Here is a 23,299-nt window from a genome sequence, read left to right as displayed (position 1 = left end):
GGCCTCCCCACCCGGCCTGAGGGAAAGGGACGGAGTTTAGTGCGTCGTTGTCTCCATTGTCCTCTGGAGCTTGTTTGTCCCTGTGTTCCTGGCACGCTCCTTGTTTTTCTTGCTCCCTATCGAGTCCTTCCCCGGAGTCAATTCACACCTGATAGCATAAACTGATAAGGTGCAGGGTATAAACTGTTCTCCTGCCAAGCCACAGGACAAATTCCCTTTCTGGGAGCAAATCAGATCCCAACAGGGTCCATTATAGAAGAACTGCACCTTTTCACTGGTGCCAGCGATCTCATCCCATGGGATCCCACTGCACACCAGGAAAAACGTGCTGGGTTAAAGAAGAATGGATTTGTTCTGATTTGGCAAAACAAGGAGAAACGCTGCTTCCCAGCCTTGCCAGCTCCGGGATATTTGATCCCAAAGCCCCCGGCTTGGATCTGCGCCATAGGAGCCGTGTTTACGCTCTCCTTCTCCAGTTTCCTTTGGTGCCCGTCTATCCATGGGAGCCATATCCAGCCCCTGGCTCTGCTCATGGACAGTAAAGCACATTCCAGCAATGTCAAAGGATGATGGAGGCCTCAGCTTGCCAAAGACACTGTCAAAGGCACGTTCCACAGCCCAGGTCCTCTCTTTAGCTGTCAATCAGCCCTTGCCCTTTGCTCTCCTAACCCTTATCCAGCTGGCAATTCCTGCCCGCTCCATAATGTCCTAAGGGACACGCTTCACGTTTCCCACCCTGGCTTCGACAAGGGGGTTGGAAAAGCTGAGGAATTCTATACTGTGAAAACAAGGAAACTTCAAAGTGTCCCCTTCAAACACATCAAGGGCATTGGAAGAGAAGCCCCTGGGAATTCTAGGGAACAGCTTTTGGGAGTTTCCTAAGCTATTTTAAGGCATTTTCCCTCTTTTCAGCTTATTTCCCACAGGGAACGCTGCTTGGAGCATCCTCCCCCCACCTTAATTGTGAGCAAAGGTGGATGAAGGGAACAGCCAGAGCCTTGTCCCAGTGTTCCTGCCCGCATGGCTGGGAATGCTGCCTTAGGCACTGGGAATAGCCGGGTTTCAGAGCTTCGGGGCTGGGTTGAGGGAGAAGCCAGGCCCTGGGGTGACTCATGGGGAGCTGGCGCTGCTGCGTGGGTCACGGAGGAAGAACTGGGCAGCGCAAGAGCAACTGATCCTGATTCCTGGAAACTGCCCTGATTCCCACCATCCGTCTGGATCCCACCTGGGAGAAAAGCCTGAAGTGGACAAAAGCCTTTTTTCGTGGCTATTCCCTGGTTTAGCTTACTGGGAGTCAAAACTCCTCTCCTGGCACAGTGTCCTTCATCCCAGCTCACACCAGGATCCCAACCTGGGATACACGGTGGGTCCATGCCGGGGCTGTAGCCTCTCCATGGAGTTTTCGCCATGGTTTTCACCATATATGGCTGCTTCCAGCAAATTCCAGGCAGCGAGGAGGGGAGGAGTGGGGCAGGAAGGGATTCACAATGGGACAGAATGTGCCTGGTCGGGAACGGGGCTGGAAAAGGCATTTCCTCTGGCGAGGTTGTTTGTGCACAGGGAACATGATGGATAAATCTCACGATTCCACTGGAAAACAAGCGGCTCCAGGGCTTGGGTGGCTCCTGGGAGGCCACCGCTTGTCCCATGACCTTGGCTTTGCATGAGCTTTAAAGTTCCTCCCAACCCATCTCATTCCATGTATCTCTGCATACAGGGGTGCACAGGGCTTCGTGGCCGGATCATGGATCAAGATCCCCTTTTCCCCGTGTTGAGCAGGGAGAATTCCTCTTGGAATTCCCAGCTCGGACACAGGCGCCGGTGGCTCTTTGCCGTGGTGGGATGTGGTCACTTCTCTTGCAGGCAGTGCTGTAACAGAGGAAGGGATAACTGGAGCCTGTGACGAGAGCCTGAACCGAGCCATAAACAAGGAGGAATTTGAAGCAGAGCGTGGAAAGTCCCGTGTCCATCATCTGCTCCCAACTCTGCTTAAGCTCTTTCCTCCCGCTGGGAGAGCGTGACCTCTCCTGGGCTCTATCGGCCAAACCTTCCCCTACTGAGAGCAAATCCAGCTCCTCTCGTGGCCATATGGGTCCACAAAGGGGTCCCTTTGCCTTTGGTGGCCTGAAGGGAGGGAAAAGCAGCGTAAAACAAAAGGTTTCCTGCGATTCCATCCCTGCTTCATCCCTTTGTCCCTTGGAAGATGCTGGAGAGAGCAGGGAAATGGGGGAATTTCCTCCCTTTTAGCACCCAAAGTTACTCCAAGGCTCCCAGTGTGTGAATGGGAGCAAGGGGACTCTCACTGGAGATGCTCACCCCCAACATCAGATGGAGATGATGTGGATGTAGAGAACCAGGTTGAGTGGCTACAACTGGGGTGTGGGGACCCCCTCCTTGACCTCCTTCACCCTCACTGAGCCCAGCAAAAGCAGGCTGGGATGGAACCGTCCTGGGAGCGTTCGGTGGTGGCTCGGGGTGAGGACCTCGTCCTTTGGGTTGTGTGGACATCTAGAGGCCTGGCCGGGAATGACACAGGAGGGATTCCCCATGCACCCGGGTGGGTTACACGGACAAGACCCAGGGTATGGGTATATTTGGCCTGCCCTGTCCAAGGCACCATGGTTAAGTGAGACTGGTCTCAGTTTGGCTGCCCTGAGCTAATCCCTTGTGTTTTGATGATGCTCCATGAGTATGTTTAGCATTGAGCTTTACTTTGGGCATCTGTAAGGAGCAAATGGCTGCAAGAGGCTCAAAACCATGTGTATCTCTGTAGGTCCAAATGCCATTGGCAGTTTATCTCCAGTTCATTTCCCTTCTGTGCTCTGAGATAGTTTTTCCATACCAAACGAGGAGAAACATGAAGAAACATCCCATGTTTCAGCCACTGTCCCCATCCCTGGTCCCTGCTGGTGACACTGCCCAATGTGTATGATGGTCAGAGTAGTTTATGACCCATAGAAGCAACAGGTTTGGCTGCTGCACCTCATGCCCTGGCACGTCTTTCCTTACTAGAAGCTGGAATGAGATGGGATCAAAGTGGAGCAGGCAGTCCCAGGCTTCTCACCCCTTCCTGCAAGGCAACCATCTTCCAGGACAGGAAGATCTCAGGTTGGATCCAGGCCAGGAATTCCCTTGCTCCAACAGCCCAGGTTGGGAGTGTGGGTGCAGAATGGTCCAAAGTGGGCTTGTTGTGGAAGATGCTGGTGTCTGTTGCAGCAGGTGACATAAGCCGGGCCATGGAAGGGCTCGATCCCAGCCTACTGACGTCAATGGAAATGCTCCTGTTGACATCAGGGTGCTTGGATCCATGCCTACGTTCCGCTCCCTTAGCGCAGGCTCCAGTGTGCCAGGCCTGGAAAGGTCCCTCCTGTGCTCGCAGGGCTGTGGAAGGGCTGCTGCAGAGGCGGAGCATGCAGAGAACACAACAGGCGCCGTCCCCTTTGATGCTGCAGCTCGGGTTTAATCTGTGTCCCATGTGAGGTGGCCTTGTGATGTGTTGTGGGTGCCCAATACCTGCTGAAGCACAATCAGAACTTCAGCCCTCAGCATGGTCTATTTTAGGGTCTCTTTCAGCCCTTCCATAGGGTGCTGGCCAAAGTCGTCTCTTCAAGGAGCATCTGAATGATGCTCCTAGTATGGTTTAGTGTTAGGAAGCCCTATGAGGAGATATTATATATATTCCTATGATCAGAAAATCATAGAATCAGCAGGTCCAACTGCTCCCCAGCACTAACCCATGGCACTGAGGGTCTTGTCTGCATGGTTTGGGAACACTTGCAGGGACAGTGACTCCAGCACTGCCCTGGGCAGCCTGTTCCAACGCCTGAGCACCCTTTAGGTGGATAAACTCTTCCCAGTCTCCATCTAAACCTGCCCTGGTGCAGCTTGAGGCCGTTTCCTCTTGTCCCATCCCTTGGGAGCAGAGCCCAGCCCCTCCTGGCTCCATCCTCCTGTCAGGCAGTTGTAGGGAGCCATCAGGTCCCCCCTGAACCTTCTCTTGTCCAATTCCTCATCTCTCCATTAGGAAAATCTCCCTTTCCCTAGAACATTCCTGTTGATCGGCTCCATTGGCCGAAATCTAAAGGATCATCATAACCCACATCATCAAATGTGTCCCTGTGGCATGACCAGGATGTTGTGTAGCATCCCTGGGTGCTGTTGCAGACCCCTCACCCTGGAAGTGTCGCACCTTTTAAGACCAGGCCAAGTGAATCCGGGTTCTCTAAGGAGCTGCAGCACGATCAATGCTGGGTTTTATCCCTAGGGAGAACATTGCTCCCATGGGAACGTGCTGGAGTGCAGGGCTGGTTGGCGTCCTCTCCTCATTCAGTGCATGTGTATATAGAGCACGAGTGGCTCCAGAGCTAAAAGGAGCAGTGGGTGGAAGGCGAGATATTAATATCTTCACCTGCTGCTGCCCAGCAAAGGAATAAAGACACAGATGACAGGAAATGAGGGCTTCAAAAATAGACACTTTAATGTCAAAACCTTGGGGGATCAGTGAGCACCAAGCAGGAGATGGAACAACATTCCCGCTCGTCCCTGTGTGGAGGAGGGAAGATGCTGAGGGATCTACGACATCTTCCCATATTGACTCTCTGTGCTCCCTGCAGAAGAACCAGGGGATGAACAGACCCAAAGCACTGAGCAAAGGAACTGCAGATGGGAAATAGGAGCTGGAAAAGCAGCCCTAGAGCTCGGCGCATCCGTTCCTGCATCCCTTTCATCCCCCTGGGAGTTCTCTGCCTCCAAAAGGCTTTGCAAGGTTCTTCTGCTGGTTCCAGGTTCTTTAATGGGAGAAGAAGAAGTCTTTGCATACGGCAAAGATTTCTTATCATATGGAACTCTTAAAACCTGTTCCATACATTAAACATCTCTTTGGGCCTCCCCTCCGCATTTATCTGCCCACTGATAGAGCTCCGGGTCTCCATTATTAATCCTCTTCTGCAAGTGAACCCCAATGGCTGGGTTGGATTGAGACAGTGACAGGGAATCCCAAGGGAGAGGGACACCAAGGGGTGTTTTTCCTCCCTGGAACTCAGCGCTGGTCCAAAGTCCAGGACTGGATACATCGAGTGCCAAGGCAAGAAGGGGCAATAGCAAATGGCCTGAAAGGTCAGAGACCTGATACCCTGCAGCTCCCAGCGCTGGAAACCAGCATGCTGCTGATCCCAAGAGGGGAGGATACAGCCCGAAACGGTTGATTCACAGCTCCAAAATCTCAACGCTCCACTCACCCACTCATTGCCTTGCTCTGCTCCAGCATCGCTTTGGGAGCAGCTGATAAAGTGGCCCAGATCCACCAAACAAGTTTTGACTGCTTAAAACTGGGCTTTGAGCTCATTATTCCTGGATCTGTTGGGTTCCTGGGTAAAGTCTGCTGTAGGAACAGTGGAGAAGTGCAAGTCTATGGGAAAGCTTTGAGGGTCAGAGAGGTTTTCATCCTGGGTACCTCTTCTTTGCTATGGCTGCAATGTCTCCGCTAGGAAAAGGAACCCAAGAGCAGATCTGCCTTCAGGAGAGGAACTGGGTTCAGTCAGTGCAACCGGTGCCTCACTCCAAAGGCCTCTGATTCCTTCTTGCCATGGAAGCGCTTCATCTGAGATGATCTCCATCTGCAAGGCACGGGTCTGGAGCCAGCACCTGTTACCCCTATGGGCAGGCTGGTGGAAGGGCTGGATATGTCCCCTGAGTTGTACACAACGCCACCCGGAGCTAAAAGTGCAACAGAACAACCCAAAGACCAGAGGTGAGGAGGAGGAGGAGGAAGGAAGAAGAAGACACCCGCGGGCAGCCCGCCCCAGCCTGGAAGATGTGCAGCTTCTCCGCGTTGGGAAGGAAGACCCTGGCATCCTCCAGCGCTCCATGGGCCGCCATGGTGAAGTTGGCATCGCCAGAGGTCACCACATCGAACACACACGACTGGAAGTAGACGTCCTCCACGGGCAGCATCTCCTTGCACAAGGCTCGTGCCACGTCGGCCGCCGCCAGTCCCCGGCAGCACTCGGAGCGGGAGATGCGCTGGCTGCGGGGGCACCCGGTGACGCAGAGCTGCAGGTCCTGCTCCTCCGTGAAGGCTCGCGCCACCTCCTCGGCCGCCCGGATGGAGAAGGAGAGCTGGCGGCCGGCCTGGCGCACCGCGATGGTGGTGCCGATGTATTGTGCGCGGATCTCCACGTGCCGCCCGGCGCTGCGCTCCCGGATGGCCAGGCTGCTCCCGCCCGGCCTCTCGCCGCCGTTCACCGAGCCGTCCTCAAAGGCAGCGGGGAGGTTGTCTATCTCCGCCTGGTAGACCTTCTGGTCGATGCACTCCTTCATGTTCTTGAATATGATGGTGAGCTGCAAGAGAGCGTATCGCAGTGGGGTTCATCTTGCTGGTCTTGGCCCCATCCCTCATCCAGCTTTCCCCCACTGGCACAGTCCCTTGGGGAAAACGGCACTCATGGAATAACAGAGTGGTTTGGGTTGGAAAGGGCCTTAAAGGTCATCTAAAGCCACTACTAGACCAGGTTGTTCCAAGCCCCATCCAACCTTGGCCTTGATGGAGCAACCACATCTCCTCTGGGCAACCTGTTTCAGTGTTTCCTGCTACTCATAGGATGCTTTGGGTCAGAAGGGACCTTAAAGCTCATCCAGCTCCATGGGGAATGTCTGCTCAAGGACCTTCATCCCAGTCCTTCATGCAGACCCTCGTTGCTGCTCCCATGTGGGTTAACCTGCCCTCCAGCCACTTTAGAGGGTGTAGGGAGCACCCTAAGTCCTTCCTGCATCCCCACCATCCCCAAGCATCCCCAAGTGTTACCTTGCTGGTGACCGTTGCGTTGGAGCCCTTGGCCACTGGTGAGCTGGTTGCTTGCACAAACAGGTACTCGTTGTCCAGGAGGGGCCAGGAGCCCTCCACCCGGCACGTGTGGAAGTCATCATGGAACGTGCGGATGTGGGGGTCCCCGAAGGCGGCGCAGTGCTGGTAGCTGGGCGCTTGGCCGTGCTTGTAGACAAAGCTCTTCTCGTAGTCACACATAGCGAGAGGCTCCAAGCCCTGGTGGTTGGGAGGGGACCGGGGCCGGGGCGGGGATGTGGGACCTTCTTTGGAACAGTTGTTGTGGATCATGAGGTCCTCGATGCCGTGCACAGCAGAGTGATAGGCCAGGTCCCCGCGGCACGTGCGTGCCGTCCTGCGGGTGCAGCGGGAGTAGGAGCGCAGGGCATCGCAGTAGCCGGCGCTGCGGTCGGCGCCGCGCAGGTTCAGCGTGGCCGCCACGTACTCCGAGTTGCAGCGCAGGATCTTGCACTGGGAGGACACTGTAAGGCACGGGATGCAGTGTGAAGGTGGGAAAGGGCAGCCCCTTCCCCTCCCAGCATCTCGTGACGGAAGCGCTTCCATATCTCCCCGCTGGAACTAAGCCTGTGGGCTGTTTGAATGATGCCTGGGAATGAATCCCGGTTTTCCTGCTGCAGGAAGCCAGCAGAGGGAAGTCATTAGGGTGCCCTGAATCTGTTGTAGTTAGCTCCATGGCCCGTTTGGATGATGCTGCAAGGGAATAAATCCCGGTTTTCCTGCTGCAGGAAAGTCACTGGGAGTCCTGTATCCAGTTGGATGGTACCCGGGACATGAGCGCGGCCGGGTGCCAGAGCACGAGCTACGCCTGTGGCCCCGGGACGTGGCTCCAAGAGGGATTCTTTACCCCGGGGCTTCCCAGGGGACAAACGGGAATGTCTGAGCTGGGGAAACCCCTTCTTCCCATTTTAGCCTTGGCCAGGATGTGCGGTTGCATCGAGTGAGCTGCTCGGCTGCACTGAGGACATCCTGCCCCTCGCTCGTGCTGCCTCCATGCTGCAGAAGGGAGTGCCAGGTACCACAGCTCCAGGAGAGCTGACGAGCTCATCCCAATAGGTGTCATTTAGGAACAGCTGCCCTATCCATAGGGGAATGCAGAATGGGCAGGGCAAGGTGAGCTCACCCATAGCACAGCCCCTGGGATGCAGGAAGGAAAGCGAGGGATGGAGGGATGGATACGGCTCGTGCTTGTCACTAGGAGACCTTGGAATGTGGCTGCTCCCTGGTTTGTCTTGGGAGATAATAGAGGGAAAAGGGAAAACACCTCTGCGGGAGAGCAGGGGGATGGAGAATTCCCTGGGTGATGCTGGTGGGGATGCTTCCCTCTGGGCACTCGGATCCTGCCCAAGTTTCCTGCAATGAGAGCATCTTCCACTCCCTCCAGTCAGCTTCCAGTTACCCCCCTGATGCTCCTGTGGGTACCTATGGCTCTGTCCATGCAGTTCCTTACCATGCCTGCAGAAGAGGAGGAGGAAGAGCGCTCGGAGGAAGAAGCCGGGATGCTCCCGTTGCCCTGGGCTCTTACTGCAGGCAGGTTTCCCCATTCCAATCCATGCAGAGCCCGGGGGGTGCTCACCCTCTGCCTTGTGTCCCCTTCATTCAGCACAGCCCCTGGAAGCAAAGGGGAGGTGGGATCTGATGGGAGTTGCTGGAGGTACCAAAATCCCCATGGATTTGGGGTTGTGACTGCTTCCAAGCCCTGCAGCTCGCATCCTGCATCCCAAGGCAGCGTGTCAGGAGGTCACAGCTTCCATGGAGAGGATCTGTGAGCTCCAGGGATGTCACAGCAGGGATGTGAGGAGCTGAGGAATGTGGAGAACCCAAACGTTGTGAGATGAAAGAGGGGCTGCATCAGGCCTGGTGCTGTCGCCACCAAAATGAGGGTTTGGAGCATGGGGACAAGAGTGGAAAAGCCAAATTTATGGAATCTTGGAATGGTTTGGGTTGAAGGGACCTTAAAGCTCATCCAGGTCCAGCCCCTGCCGTGGAAATCAGGATAGCTTGATCTTTTCCTCCCCCTCAGCTTGTGTGAGATGAGCCTCTTACATCACATCCATGGAGATGGACCCTGGTACCCCAGGCAGCTCAAGGAGCCCATCCTGCTGCCACTGCCACTGCTCCAGAGCGTAAACCATAACTGGGACAGGGAAAAGAGCTGGAAATCTCATCCTGCTCCCCCAAAAGGGGGAAATCTCAGTCCCAGCAGCTCCATTTGGCATCTTTCAGCTCCCTTTGCGTCTGCTGCTGGTTGTTGTGGCTGGCGCAGGGACAGAGCCATCCCTGCCAGCTGGATCCGTGGCTCGTGGGGCAGGTATCCAGGGGGAGAACACGCTTCAGACCCACTGGCGATGCTGTGGCAGCGATGACAAAGCTGTGCTGGAAGGGGACAATGGGGACATGGGGACGTGAGACCCAGAGCTCGTGGTACAAGGTACCAGCAGGCACTGAGTGCGTGCTCCAATCCTCCTCAGGTGCCTGGTGCCTGTGTCCCACCAGCTCTGACCCTGTGTATCTTGGAGCTCATAGGGTCTGGTGTCCCCTCAAAAGGGGGTGGCACAGAGGGGACCTGTCCTTGGGCTTCACAGATAGATAAAGGGATGGTCACTGTGGAGCAGAGAAACGTGGCTCTGGCCAGGCCCTGCCACGGCCTCTCTTTGGGATGCCCCCATCCCAATGGGGCTGGAGAGGGGTTGGAGATGCTCTGGAAGCAGCTGTGAAGGGAGGGGGATGATTCCTGCTGGGCCAAGCAGGGCTCTCTCGGTTTGGAGCCACGTGGGACCTGGAGCACCCCAACATCCCGCTCCTCATTCCCCCAGCCCTGCCCCACTCACCAGCATCAGCCTGCTCCGGAGATGACCCAGCTCCCAGCGGGACACACGGGCTTGTCCTCGTCACCCAGCTCTACCCCAAGCGACAGCCAGGTTGGTTCATGGGGAAACGGCACCCTCAATCCCGGGCACCTCCATGGCCTCGGATCCAGATAAACCCCAGGGTGCTGGTGTGGGAAGCAGCTCCCAGCGCAGGGCACGGCGCTCCCGGCTCTTCCCTCTGCAGCCACCTTTGCTCTGTCCCTGTCCCCCCGCAGGGCAGGGGATGGTGTTGAAATAGATCCACCTAAATTTAGCCAGGCTCAAACCCAGCCAAGAGCAGCAGGAGGAGGGACACGGCCAGTGGCAAAGGGGGGAGCCCATGGAAGAGGTGGGCGCCCATGGAAGAGGTGGGCTCCTGGGATCACACCACTCCTTGGCTCTTTTCCTTCCTTGCCACCCTCCACTTGCACCCCTATGGGGTGAATGAGGCTGGCGAAGTGCTGTGCTTTTCTCTATGGGATGTTACCCCACAGGGAACACTTATCCAGAGGCCTGCACACAAACACAGCACTGGCCAAAGGTGGCCCCAGGGGTCAATGGACACCAGGACGTGCCCATTGGCTTCCCAAGAGCCCGGCTGCATTCTTGCAGGGAAATGGACTTTTTGATCCACTGAGGATCCATGGCACTTCTGGCTGTCCTGTCCCTACAGGCCCTTGTCCAAAGCCCCTCTCCAGGTTTCCTGCAGCCCCTTTGGGCACTGGAGCTGCTGGCTGAGGAGTAGCACATCTTCCTTGGGAGCAATGGGTACAGCAATGAAAAACAAAGGCTAAATCCCAGCCTGGCTTTGAATCCCAGCTGGGATTTACATCAGCAGCTGCCGGAGGAGGGGGGGTTTTAGATGCCTGCTTGTCCTGCTCCAGGGGGTGCAAAAGCCTTTGCAGCTCTTTTCCGTGCCCCGTATTTGTGCTCCGGGAATGTGTTACCCGGTAACAGGGAATAACCCGGGAGTGGAAAACATCTTGTTTAAAACACAGCACCCATCTCGGGCGCGGGCCCCCGAGGTCCTTGCCCGTGCCTGGGGTTCCTGGGATCATTCCCATCTGCTGCCGGAGGGAATCACTTACATGTGGGGTGGGCAGGTGGGAATTCTTTGGGAAGAGCCGACAGGACCATGTGGGCTCAGTGAGAGCAGTGGCCTCTCGGTATCCCCCCCCCCAGCTCCATTAGGATAAGGGAAGGGGATATTTCCACTTAGAGACACCACGGTTTTGGGATGCCCCTGGAATCAGTGTTACAGATGCACATCCCTGGGTCCATGAAACACGGATCCTGGTACCAAGACAAGAGCATCCATGATCAATCCGCATCCGAAAGCCAACTTCTTCATCAGCAGGAGGTGTAGGAGGCCCAAAGCATTTGGGTCAGCAAATGCTGGCATCATCATACCCACGTTATCCTCAATGGAGAACTGGATGATCCTAAGCTGGCTGATTCCATGTCTGCAGCCAGGAGCCCTGGTGCACTCCCATGGGTTTCCCACCGGAATGTCCCATGGGAAGCAGCAAAATGCATCTAAAGAGGGATCAGATCAAACCCATCTGCCACCCCAAACACTGGTCTCATCAGGAAGAGCACCACCAGCCTTTCCTGAGCATCCCTGTGCGAGCGGGATGAGTCAGGCTCCTGAGGCTGGAGCCTGGAAGTGTCATCCCTATGCTCCTTAGAGCATGGTGTGGCAGACAGCATCCCACGGGAGTTGCAGGGCCAGGACTGGGATGGGAAGAGCAGGCTGGGGAAGGCAGGGTTTTCCAGAGAGATGGAAGAGAGGATCCTGCTGTTCTCCGGTGCCTGCTCCATTCCAAAGCACCCACCCTTCTTTCCACATTGTTTGGCATAAATCCCCCATCCCTCCCTCCAAGGTGCTCCACTTACCCCAGCAAATCCCACTGGATGAGCCCCCAGACTCTCCGGATGCAATTCCTGGTTCCTGGCACAGGTTTGGCTCCAGGCAGGAGCAAGGAGGGAGTCACACCCTGGGTTTGGTGCGGAGGGAGCAGCAAACAGCTGAGCTCCCGGCCAGCCCGGTCCGTCAGGAGAGGGGCGAAGGCTTTAAAAATAGCCAGTAATCCCGAAAGGCGGATTCCAGTGGGGAAGGGAGAAGGGAGGGAGAGCCAGAGGCTTCCCAAAGCGTGTGTGGGATGGCAACTGCTCCATGAGGAGGGAGATGGGAAACCCGATGGAGGTGAAACTTCCTCCAGGTTCCTGCAGCCCAGAGAATTCCCTCTCTCAGGAGCTCAAAGAGAAGGATGGATACCAGGAGGACCAGGAATTGTGGTGCTACCTCTGGAGAGAGATCTTGAGAAGAAGCCACCCTGCTTGAAGTGCAACCCGAGTCCCATGGGCTTCTCCATGGGACATCCGTAGAATCATGGAATGAGGTTGGAAAAGACCTTGAAGCTCATCCAGTCCAGCCATTCCCCACCACTAACCCATGGCACTGAGGGCTTCGTCTACATGGTTTGGGAACACTTCCAGGGATGGTGATGCCACCATTCCGATGGCAGCCTGTTCTGGTGCCTGAGCACCCTTTAGGTGGATAAACTTTCCAGTATCCAACCTAAACCTCCCCTGGTGCAGCCCGAGGCTGTTTCCATGTGGAACTGGCATCTCTCATAAGGAAGCCCCCATCCTGCTCCCCTGCCCTCGCCTGGACACAGCTCCAAGATGCTCCCGAGATGCATCCCATGCTCCCAGAGAAGCTCCAGGTTCCTGCTCTGGGATAAGCAGCTGCTGGTGGGGAAGCTAAAGGAAAGCTGGGAGCTGGATGCGGCCACTGCTTCCCAGGGGGACTGGGAGGTATCCACTGCCATAGGTCGTGCATGTGGGATGCTGGGATCTTGCATTTGGGATACTGAGAGCTGTGCGTGTGGGATGCTGGAGATCGTACATTCGGGATACCGGGATTCCTGCATCTGGGATACTGGGATCGTGCATCTGGGATCTCTGGGGACGCGAGGACCGCGGCAACGCGAGGTGGCAGCAGCGCTTTGCCTGTGGCCCTGCCTGCTGCTGCCTGTTCCTGCCTGTTCCTGCCTGTCCCTGCCTGCCCCTTCCATGGCAAAGGACCCCCCCCCCGCCCCGATTGGTATTATCCAAGGAAGTTTTCCAGCCAGGATGATCCCTCTGCCTTACAAAAATAAGGATTACATGGAAAACAGAAGCAAGCGGGGACAGCCTTCTGTTCCAATTGGGAAAGCCTCCTCCCACCGCATCAGCCCTTGTTCTCCTGTTCCCTTGAGGTTAGCTCCCGTCGGTTTTCCATCTCCTTGGTTTTATCCCTGCGAGAGATCTTTTTAGTGCAGCCGAGTCTTCCATTAAAAAAATACATTATCCAATGCCCACGAAGCAAATGCCGGCAGGAAAACGGGATGAAGGCTTGGAAAATGGGATTTGGGAAGGCGGTATTGAGCTGGTGCCAAAAGCAGCCAGAGGGAGGGAAGCAGGATGAACACCGGGATGCTGAGGGATAGAGGAGAAAGGATCCAAGGATCCAAACCCTTGGAAAGTTTGGATTTGGGATGACGTTGTTGCCTGGAGTTTTTCCCCTTGGAAAAACTTGGAATCTGGGGGGGGGAACTAAACATGGAAATTCAAACCAAGTTTCCTCTTTAGAGCAACGAGCTTGGGAGCTAAAAGCAATGAGGGGGTATTTCATTCCTATTTATTCATTCAATTTAGGATACCATTTCTTCCTTCATTCCACAGGGCAGGAATCTCCTCTGAAGGGGGGTGTTCATCTCCATGTATGAGCTCAACATCCCGCTCCGATCCAAAGCTGCTCATTGTACATTCCGAGCCCGTCGATGTGACGTATCCCTGTCCTTATATTGTAGGAATTGGATAGATTTCCTATAATATGGCTTCTGATAAAGGTTACTTCGGGATTTGTAAACAGGAGCAAAAGATGGATTTAACCCTCCTGGGTTTAAATCAAAGGGAGCACAAAAGAAGGGAATGAGGAAGCGGATTTGCAGCTGCAATGATCTGAATTACCTGAATCCCATGAGTTATCCTGATGTTTCCTGGTGGGAAAGGCTGGGCTGGAATCACCAAAACAGTGATGGGAAGGGAGAGAAAACCCAAGTAATGGGAGGAGCAGGTGGTGGAAAGCAGAGATGTGGCAATGGTGTTTTAATGCTGCTCCAGGATGTGGGATCCAATGGGCGCTCAGGGATAGAGTTATCCCTCCATCCCTCCATCTCCTGGATCCAGCCATGCATCCGGGTGGAGGAAGGGCTCAAACTCTCCTGTGCTGGGGCCGCATCCAGGAGCTGCCATGGGACAATATTCCCCAAATCCACTCCTGAATCCATCCTGCTTTAATGGGTCCCCAAAGGAATGTGGGGTTAAACTCTTCCCTCTTTATCCTGGGGGATCCTGGCTCCTGGGGCTGCTCCTGCTTTTCCCTTTCGAGGGTTACAGGGAATTTTGCCTCTGTACAGAGTTGGGGGAACTGAGGCACATCCCCAGCAGCACCCAGCACAGAGCCAGAGCATCCCACTTCCAAGTGGGAACACCCAAGGACATGGAGGTACCCAAAGCCACATCCCAAACCCACCCCATCACCCCAGGGTGGTCTCATCCAGCCCAGGGTCCCCCACAGTGGGGATGGGGTTGTGTGAAGGATCCAACTTTGGTTTCCACCAAAGCTTTTCCCTTAATATCCATCCCCTCCCTCATCTCTTTTGCCAGTGTTTGAGGGGAAGTGAGGGTGAGAGATTCCTGGGAATAATGAATGGGAATAATGGGAATAATTGGCCCTGGCAGCTCTTATCTCCCACCCCCCACCCCCCTTTTTATTAGATTGAGATTAAAAACAAGGAGAAAAGCAGGGAGGGAATAAAAAGGGAAGAAAAGATTCCCCTTGTCCAGCTCCATCCTTCTTGTCTCCCCATGGGTGGGCTCCATCCTGCTTTGTGTGATTTGCTCCTCAGTTTTCCTCAGCTCTGCCGAATCCACCCCCGTATTCGATGTCCCATCCACATCCAATCACGGGGTGACAGCAGGAGCCTGGAGCATCCGGGATGGGCAGGAACTCTCTTTTCCCCACTGGACCCCAGTTTGGAACCGTGGCTTTGATTCCCATGGATTCCCCTGGTACCAGCATCCCATCGGGATGGGAGAAGCAGCTTCAGGCACGATCTGGATGCACCAAGGGCTGGGTTTGAGGCTACTCCATCCCTCTTAGCTCACCCCTGACACTTCCCAGCCTGTCCATCCCGCTGCCATTCCCGCTCAGCCCTTGCCCTTTCGCAGCGGTGCCCCTGCTCCTCAGGCTGTCAGGCTGATGGATGGGCAGCGCGCCGCTGATTTACCGCGTCCTTTAGGATCTGGCAAAGTGGCCGGAAGCCTGGAATCTGTCAACCTTTGAGGCGGGGAGGGAGGGAAGAGCCTGCTCTGCCCGCAGTGATTCATCCACCAGCGCTGTGATTGAATTGGCCTTCGCTAACGATAGCGAACCAGCCAGGGCCTGACCTTTCCCTGCCCGTGCAAGAGCCACGCTGCAGCCGGGTGTCCAATAGCCCTCTTTATCCCCCCTTAGGAATGGTTTCCCAGCCAGGGAATGCCACATCTCACTGTTGGCTGCCTCTCCGGGCTCCATCCCTGTTCCCGGGGTCGGGACCAGGAGGGTTGAAGCGAGTGGGCCGGATGGATTTTTATCTGGGAAGGACTTGGAATAAGTTTCCAGTGGGGAATCTCACCCATAGCTGAGCTGAAGGGGGTCCAGGCAGGCTGCAGAAGCACCTGGAATGTCCTGGTTTTCCTGGGATGCCGTGTCTGTCCATCCCTCCTTCTCTCCATCCCTTTCACGACTGATCCCCATCTCCCCCCTGCACCATGGAGAGGAACAGCCCAAGCCATGATGAGGGGAAAAAAACAGAATAAGGTCCTGTGGGAATGGGTATGGACATCCCAGTGCATGCTACCCTCCCAGCACGGGGATAAAAGCCAGGATGAAGGGCTGATTTCTTGGATGTTAACCTCACATGCTGTATCCATGATGGATTTCTTAGCCCTAGCACTGGTTTTATTAGCCACAGATGATCCATGTGGATTGGGGATGGCCAAAGGCAGGGGACATCATTGTCCCATCCACAGTGCCGGCATCAGCATCCCATCCATTCCACATTGTCCCCAGTGTCCCACCTGCCAGGCCTTGGGATGGACATCTCGGTGCCAGCTCTGTCCTTCTGGAATGCTCCCCATGGCCCTTTCCAATCAGCAGCAAGTGATTCTTCATCCTGTCACTCCCCAGAGGCAATAAATGTCCATGGCAATGGAGTCATTTGATTTCCATGTCCTGGAATTGTGCAGTGATTTGGCAGGAATTAAGAAGCATTTACGGGAAGGGGCAGCTGCGCTGTTCCAGATTGATGGATACCCTTGGCGCATCCGCGAGGACACACCGGTGCCGTGGAACATCCCATCACATGCCAGGACCTCTCATTTTCACTCCCATCCCCTTTTTCCCTCCCTATTATCTGGCTTTTCCCAGCCAGAGCTGGTGGGGAAATAGGCATGGAAGGGGCTGGCCTGATACCAGGCCTGCAGATGCAGGAGCCAGCAGGGATGGACCAAGGGGTTGATGGAATTAAGGTTGCTGGAAACCCCCCCTGAGCTCCTCTGAGGGGTGAGAGCCTGGGGCAGGAGGCCCCAGGCGTTGTGTCCAGGTGGATTCTCTGCTGTCTACTATAAGGGCTGGGCCCCAAATCCAGCCTCACTACAACATCATCCCACTGCTCCCGACCACGGTCTCTCCATCCCAATTCTGCCATCGTCAGCCTATCCCTGCCAGCACATAAACAGGATTGTGCCCTTCGTGCTTGCATTGGTTGGGATGGGGATAGGATAAGGGACAGGAATGGGGGTGGGATTGGGACGAGGATAGGAACAGAAAAAGAGATAAGGGTGGGGCTGGGGCTGGATGAGAATTAGGGATGTGGAGGAGGATGAGGATGGGATTAGGGAAGGGCTGAGGACCTAAGGATGGGAAAAGGACACAGGGAATGGGACCCAATAAATCCCCGAGTGAACCATTCCCACCCTGAACACATGTGTGCACCCGCACGTGGATGCTTGCGTGTACATCCATGTACACGTGCACACATGCACAGAGCTGAGTGCACACGGGGGGGACATGGATGGAGGCCCCAGGGCTTGACACCGGCATTTCCTGCCAATTCCAGCCCCAATTCCTGCCAATTCCAGCCCCAAGCAAGGAAAAAAACAACCAAAACAAAGTGTGGAATTGGTCAAATTCGATTTTTTTTTACCTCCCAAAATAAAATAAATTAGGAAACCCCTTGAAATTTAAAATAAATACCTGAAAAATTAAAAAAGAAAATTAAAACCTAAAAATTTAAAATTAAATTAAAAAAACTAAAAAGAATAAAATAAAACCATGAAATCAGAAATATCAGAATAAAAATTGAAATGAAATAAAAAAGAAAATGAAAAATGTAAAAACTTTAAAGAAAAAATAAAAATTAATTAAAAATAAAAACAAAATAAAAATATAAAACAGAAACAATAACATAAAAATAAAAACAAATAAATAAAAGTAACATCAAACAGGAAAATGCAAACTTAATTTGTAACTGAAGTAGAAAATAAAAAATCAAATAAAAAAAGTAGAAACCTTTACAATTAGAAATAAATAAATAAATAAATTTAAATTAAAAATTTATATACTTTAAAATTAAAAAGGGAATATAAAATAAAATTTTAAAAATAAAAATTAAAAAGGAATGAAAACTAAGCAAAAATAAATTTAAATTCAAATGTTAAATCAAAATAAAAAGTGTAAAAATGTCAGTAAAAAATTTTTAAAAATACAAATAAATTAGGAAATCAAATGTATAAAGAATTCCAAGCAGAACTGATGGGATCTCACACTCAAAACTCTACATCAGGACCCCAGAACACCATCCTTTGTCACCCCATATTGGGGTCCCATCACTGAGCTCCAATCCTTGATGTCCCCATCTTTGGGATCCCATCATTGAGGTCCCAGCCTTGGTGTCCCCATCTGTGTAGTCCCATCGTTGGGGTCCAGTCCTCGCTGTTCCATCTTTGGGATCCCCTTGTCGAGGTTCCATCATTTTTGGAGTCTCAGCACTGGGTTCCAATCTTTGGTGTCCCCATCTTTGGGCTTCCATCCTTGAGGTCACATCCTTGGTGTCCTCCATCCTTGCTGCCCTCCTCTTTAGGATCCCATCCTTGAGGTCCCATCCATGCTGTCCCCATCTTTGGTGTCCCCATGACTGGGTTTCCATCCTTGAGGTCCCATCCTTGCTGTCCCCATCTTTGGTGCCCCATCTTCGGGCTCCCATCTCTGAGGTCCCATCCTTGCTGTCCCCATCTTTGGTGTCCCCATGATTGGGCCCCCATCCTTGAGGTCCCATCCTTGCTGTCCCCATCTTTGGTGCCCCATCTTTGGGCTCCCATCCTTGCTGTCCCCATCTTTGGTGCCCCATCTTTGGGCTCCCGTCCTTGCTGTCCCCATCTTTGATGCCCTCATCTTTGGGCTCCCATCCCTGAGGTCCCATCCTTGCTGTCCCCACCTTTGATGCCTCCATCTTTAGGATCCCATCCTTGAGGTCCCATCCTCGCTGTCCCCATCTTTGGGCTCCCCATCCCACGGCAGGGCTGGGATCACTGCATGGCTCCATGGGGCCAGCTGAGGCTGGCCCCGGCCAGCAGCATGTCGCGGATGAGGGTCTCGATGGGGGTCTCCCCAACCAGGCGGCTGAAGAAGAGCCGCTGGATGCCGGGCGCGGGGACGCTGCGCAGCGCGGGCAGGCGCAGGAGCAGGCGCCCGAAGCGGCCGGGCTGGGCCGGGTGCTGCCGCCGCACGTGCTCCTGCAGCGCGACCTGCGCCTGCTCCTGCAGCCCGGCCACGCGCCCCGGCTGCGACAGCCCCGCCGCGTCTGCGCGGGGGAAACTGAGGCACGGCCCCGCCGAGCCCCGCCCCGTTAAACCCCGCCCATTCGGTCCCATTGGGACCCCACCCCGTTAAGCTCCGCCCTCCTTGCCCCCCCCCCCCCCACTTAAACCTCCGCCCCATGGAGTCGCACCCACCCACCCCCATCCCATTCATCCCCTCTGCACCCATTGATGCTCCCCCCTTGACATCCCCCCTCTTTCCCCATTAAGCTCCTTGGAGCCCCCCCCGTTTGACTCCACCCATTTAAACCCCACCCCTTTAAACCACGCCCCGTTTTCCCGCGCCCACGCATCCCCAGCCCATTCATCCCTTGCACACCCATTGATGCCTGCCCCCCCTTCCCACTTCCCATTGAGCCCCACGCCCCCCCCATCCCCAGCCCATTCATTGCCTGCACACCCATCGACACCCATCGGACCCAAGCACCCACCCCCTTGGTACCCAACCCCACCAAGCCCCACCCACAGAACCACACCCCTTTAAGCCCCGCCTCCCTCACCGGGGCTGAAGAGGGCCACAGCCTTGAGGCAGGCGAACTCGGCAGCATCCGCCTGCAGCACCCTCAGCTTCTCCACCTGCTCCTGGAAGAGCCGGACGTGGTCCATGAAGGCCACCACGCGGTCAGCGCCCACGGGAGCGCCGTGGAGCCCGGCGGCCGCCAGCACCGGCGCGGCGTGCACGGGCAGCGCCGCCTGCGCCGCGTTCAGCACGAAGAGCTCGCTCCAGCCCAGCCGCAGCAGCGCCACTTGGTCCGAGAGCGGCAGCTCCGGGAAGAAGGGGACGATGCCCTTGGCCCACTCCACGGCGCTGAACAGGAGCCGCGCCGCCAGCTCGCAGATGCTCTCGATGCCCACCACGACGCCGGGGTGCAGGGCTTGGGCGCCGTAGCGAGCCGGCGGGTACGGTTCGGCTCGGAGCAGCACCGAGATGAAGCCGCTCAAGCAGCCGCGGCCACCGTAGGGGTCCCCGGGGAGCGCAGGGCACTGCCCGGGGCTGGGGGGACCTTGAGCCACGCGGCCCCGCTGCACCGCTGCGGAGAGGAGCAGGAGGTCAGCACCCCCCGTGCCAACACCCCTGCGTGTCCCTGTGTGCGCCCAGGGTGCGGGCTAAAGGGGTCCCTTGGGGTGCCTCGGCCCGTTAGAGCAGGGGATGTGCCTCCCAGGATGGGGACAGCCCCCCCTACTCCGTGTGATGCCCTTGCTCCACCAGCTCCCACAGGCACATCGCATCTGGGGTCTGTCCAACCCCCCCCTTGCTGGTGCTAATGAGGGTACCCACAGAGATGCTGGGGAGGAGGGGGGGGAAGGAGCTCCCCTTCAGGTCCCATCCCTTGAGATTTCCCACTATGGGGTTAACTCCCCCCCCAATTGGATTGTTGTTGGTTTTTCTTGTGGGAAGGGGGGCCTCGGCCACCTTCTCTTCCTCTTCCTCTTCCTGGCCCTGAGCCTGGCATAGCCTAATGCAGCGCGATGGTCCCAGTGTCACCAGCGGTAGGACTCGGGAATGGGGGTCCCCAGGGAATGGAGCTCCTGCAGGGTTGGGATCTCGTGGAATCGGGGGGTCGGGGGCTGCTCTCACTCAAACCTCGACATGCAGCCCCAGACTCCCCCCAAATGCTCTCTTTGCTCAGCAGCACCCTCTCCTCACCCCCCCTTTGCACCCCTAAACCCCCTTTGCAATGCCCCAAACCCCTTTGCATCACCCTGAGCACCTTTTACATCACCGTGACCCCCCTTTGCATCACCCTTGAACCCCTTTCACACCATCCCAATGCTCCAGAGCAGCACACTGCTCCTGAGTTTTCAGTGCTGGATTTGGTGCCAGATTCGGTGCCGATTCCCAGCTGGGAAAGCCGGGATAAGGGGAATCGTGATGAACTGGTGGGTTTGGAGCATCCCTGAGCGGGTGGGGAAACTGAGGCAAGGAGCAGCCAGCGCCAGTGAAGGGGATGGGAAGCTTGAACATGGGCACACGGAGCATTCACCCAACAGCTTCATCGGGGGACAACTGGGAGCCCCCCAAAAACAGAGCTAAGAGGGATGCAGGGAATGAGGGTCCCTGCCTCGGGAATAATGCCGTGGCAGGTCCCATCCCATCAGATCCCATCGGGAACCAGCATCTTGTGGCAATTCTGAACTAAAGATGAAAACCAACAACAAAATAACCCCCCAAACCCGAGCCCCAAAACCTTCAGGGAATTTGCCTGGACTGGGGCTTTTTATCCCTGGGATTTGATCCCTGGCTCCGGCTGCACCAAGCAGGCAGAGGTTTGCTACGACTGGGTCTTGCTCCCAAAATCCAATCCCCCCAAACCTATTTAACTGGACTTTGGGGGAGAAACAGGGAGAATTGAGAGTTAGGCTTGAGCTGACTTGATCCCTGAGCTTCTCCCACCTAAATCCCATTTATTTGTGCGAGCCAGGCTGGCCATTCCCCTCCTCCCAGCGGGAATTTTCCCCTTTATCCCAATTGTTCTGATTTATTTGCTATTATTTTTATTGCTTAAAAAAAAAAAAAAACAACAAACTTGTCGGTTTTTGCCCTTTTTCTTTGGGTTTGGATACTAAAAAAGGTGATTTTTCTGGGTGCCATTGCCACCGATGCAGGATAAATCCCTGCTTTAAGCAGCTAAACCCAGCCTAAGCCCTTGTTATAATCCTTTCTAAACACTGAGTGTATAAATAAGCACCTTGACGAGAAACCAGGACTCCCCCCGCCGGGTCCATATTCAATCGGGGAGGATGCTGCACGGCAGAGATTTGATGCTGAGGATGCCCCGATGCCCCATTTGGGGCTTAAACTGCCCCAAAACCTACTTTTGGGGCTAAACCCGCAATCAGATCAACCCAATATGCGGTGCTGGGGCTGGTTGGAGGCACAGGGATGTCGCTGGAAGCTTGAAATGGGGTTTTATGTGAGGTATTTGGACTAATTTAGGTCAGATTTACCGGATACTGCTCCCAAAAAGTGGAATTCTTAATCTTTTAAAGAATTATCTGTATTATTCCCGAGTTTTTTAACATTTAATGGAGAGGAGAAGTCAATTGGCCCCATCTCAGCATAGACCAGAGCTAAAACCCGAGCCCGAACTGGGCTCAAAGTGAAAAGAGGATATAACTGGGTGAGAGAATAGCCGTGTTCCCGTGGCAGAGCCTTTCCCATGGGAAAAGCCAACAACTACAGCAGAAGGATGGGGCTGGGCCAGGGGGATTCAGGGATGGATCCCTGGATTTGGGGCTCTCTTCCCAAACTGAGGGGCTCAGGGAGGGAAAAGAATGGAGGGGGAATGAAAGAGAAGAGGGAGAGGAGCTTTCCCTTTCTCTTTCCTCCTTTTCCCTTTCTCTTTCCTTTCCCACCCGCTTTCACTTTCTTTTCCTTTCTCTCCCCTTTTCCTTGCTCTTTTCCTTTCTCTTTCCAGCTCTCCCGCTCCCACTTTGCTCTTTCCCTTTGTCCACACCATTCGCATCCCCTCCCTCACTTCTCCTTCTCACTTTCCCTCTTTTTCCTCCTCTTTTTTTCTTCCCTTTCCTTTCATTCTTTTGCTCCCTTTGGCTCTTCCCCACCTTTTCCTCCCACTCTCACTTTCCTCTCTCCTGCTCTCCCGGCCTTTTCCAGCCTCTCCCCTAGTTTTACCTCCCCTCTGTGCTGGCTTTCCCACCCTCTGTCCCTCTTTTCCACCCTCTATCCTTCTCTTGCACCCACTCTTTTCCATCCCTTTATCTTTTCCACCTCCTCCTTTTCATCCCTGCTTTTGCTTTTCCTCTCTCTCCCCTTCTTTTCCACCACATCATTTCCATCCCCTCTCCTTTTCCATGCTCTATCCTTCTTTTCCATCCCTTCTCCCTCTTTTCCACCTTCTCCTTTTGCATCCCTTCACCTTTTCCATTCCCTCCTTTTTTTACACCTCTCTCCTTTTCCCATCCCCTCTCCTCCCTTTCCATCCTCTCTCCTTTCCCATCCCTTCTCCATCCTCTCTCCTCCTTCTCCACCCCTTCTCCTCTCCCACCCTCTCCTTTTCCATGCTGTAACCCTCTTTTCCATCCCTTCTCCCTCTTTTTCACCCTCTCTCCTTTTCCATTTCTTCTTCTCCTTTTAGACCCCCTCTCCATCCCTTCTCCTTTTCCACCCCCTCTCCATCCCTTCTCCTTTTCCACCCTCTCCCCTTCTTTTCCACCCTCTCCTTTTCCATGCTCTATCCTTATTTTCCATCCCTTCTCCTCCTTTTCCGTCCCCTTTCCTTATTTGCCACCCTCTTCTTTTGCACCCTCTCTCCTTTCCCATCCCTTCTCCATCTCCTCTCCACCCTTTTACCCTTCCCATCCCTTCTCCCTCTCCCGCCGCATCCCGACCCCTCTCCCCTCCGGTCGCCCCACCTTCCCGCCGCATCCCCACGCGGAGGCACTTGCGGAGCCGGCAGTACTGGCACTGGTTGCGGTGGGGCTGCTCCACGGGGCAGTCCCGGCCCCCCCGGCAGCTGTAGGCGAGGTTGCGCCGCACCGAGCGCTTGAAGAAGCTCTTGCAGCCCTCGCAGGTCACCTGCCCGTAGTGCTTCCCGCTCGCCCGGTCCCCGCACACCCGGCACGGCCCCACCGCCCGCCCCGCGCCGCCGCCGGGGGCAGGAGGAGGAGCGGGAGGAAGAGG

At 55.1% G+C, this 23,299-nt stretch overlaps 2 protein-coding genes across 2 annotated transcripts; both read right to left on the bottom strand.

Moving 5' to 3' along the window:
- Positions 1 to 4,452: 4,452 nt before the first annotated feature.
- Positions 4,453 to 9,842, bottom strand: HJV (hemojuvelin BMP co-receptor). The gene is made up of 4 exons (XM_057397263.1): positions 9,670 to 9,842; positions 8,289 to 8,449; positions 6,803 to 7,302; positions 4,453 to 6,339 (listed from the first exon to the last, which is right to left on the bottom strand). The coding sequence occupies exons 2-4, from the start codon at positions 8,380 to 8,382 to the stop codon at positions 5,716 to 5,718; spliced, it is 1,218 nt and encodes a 405-aa protein (XP_057253246.1). The 5' UTR covers positions 8,383 to 8,449; positions 9,670 to 9,842; the 3' UTR covers positions 4,453 to 5,715.
- An 8,484-nt stretch (positions 9,843 to 18,326) lies between these two features.
- LOC130592729 (nuclear receptor subfamily 2 group F member 5-like) lies at positions 18,327 to 23,290 on the bottom strand (the record flags this gene model as incomplete). The annotated part of the gene is made up of 3 exons (XM_057397262.1): positions 18,327 to 18,641; positions 19,158 to 19,688; positions 23,032 to 23,290. Coding segments are annotated over 3 exons (1,065 nt in total), but the record flags the coding sequence as incomplete, so codon positions are not given.
- Between the last annotated feature and the right edge of the window lie 9 nt (positions 23,291 to 23,299).

Source organism: Pezoporus wallicus, unplaced genomic scaffold (assembly GCF_028554395.1).
Source record: "Pezoporus wallicus isolate ANWC-B61680 ecotype Strahan unplaced genomic scaffold, APGP_CSIRO_Pwel_v1 contig_13696, whole genome shotgun sequence".
Lineage (NCBI taxonomy): Eukaryota > Metazoa > Chordata > Aves > Psittaciformes > Psittacidae > Pezoporus > Pezoporus wallicus.
Note: the sequence above shows the minus strand (reverse complement) of the source record. Positions and strands in the feature narration are given on the sequence as shown.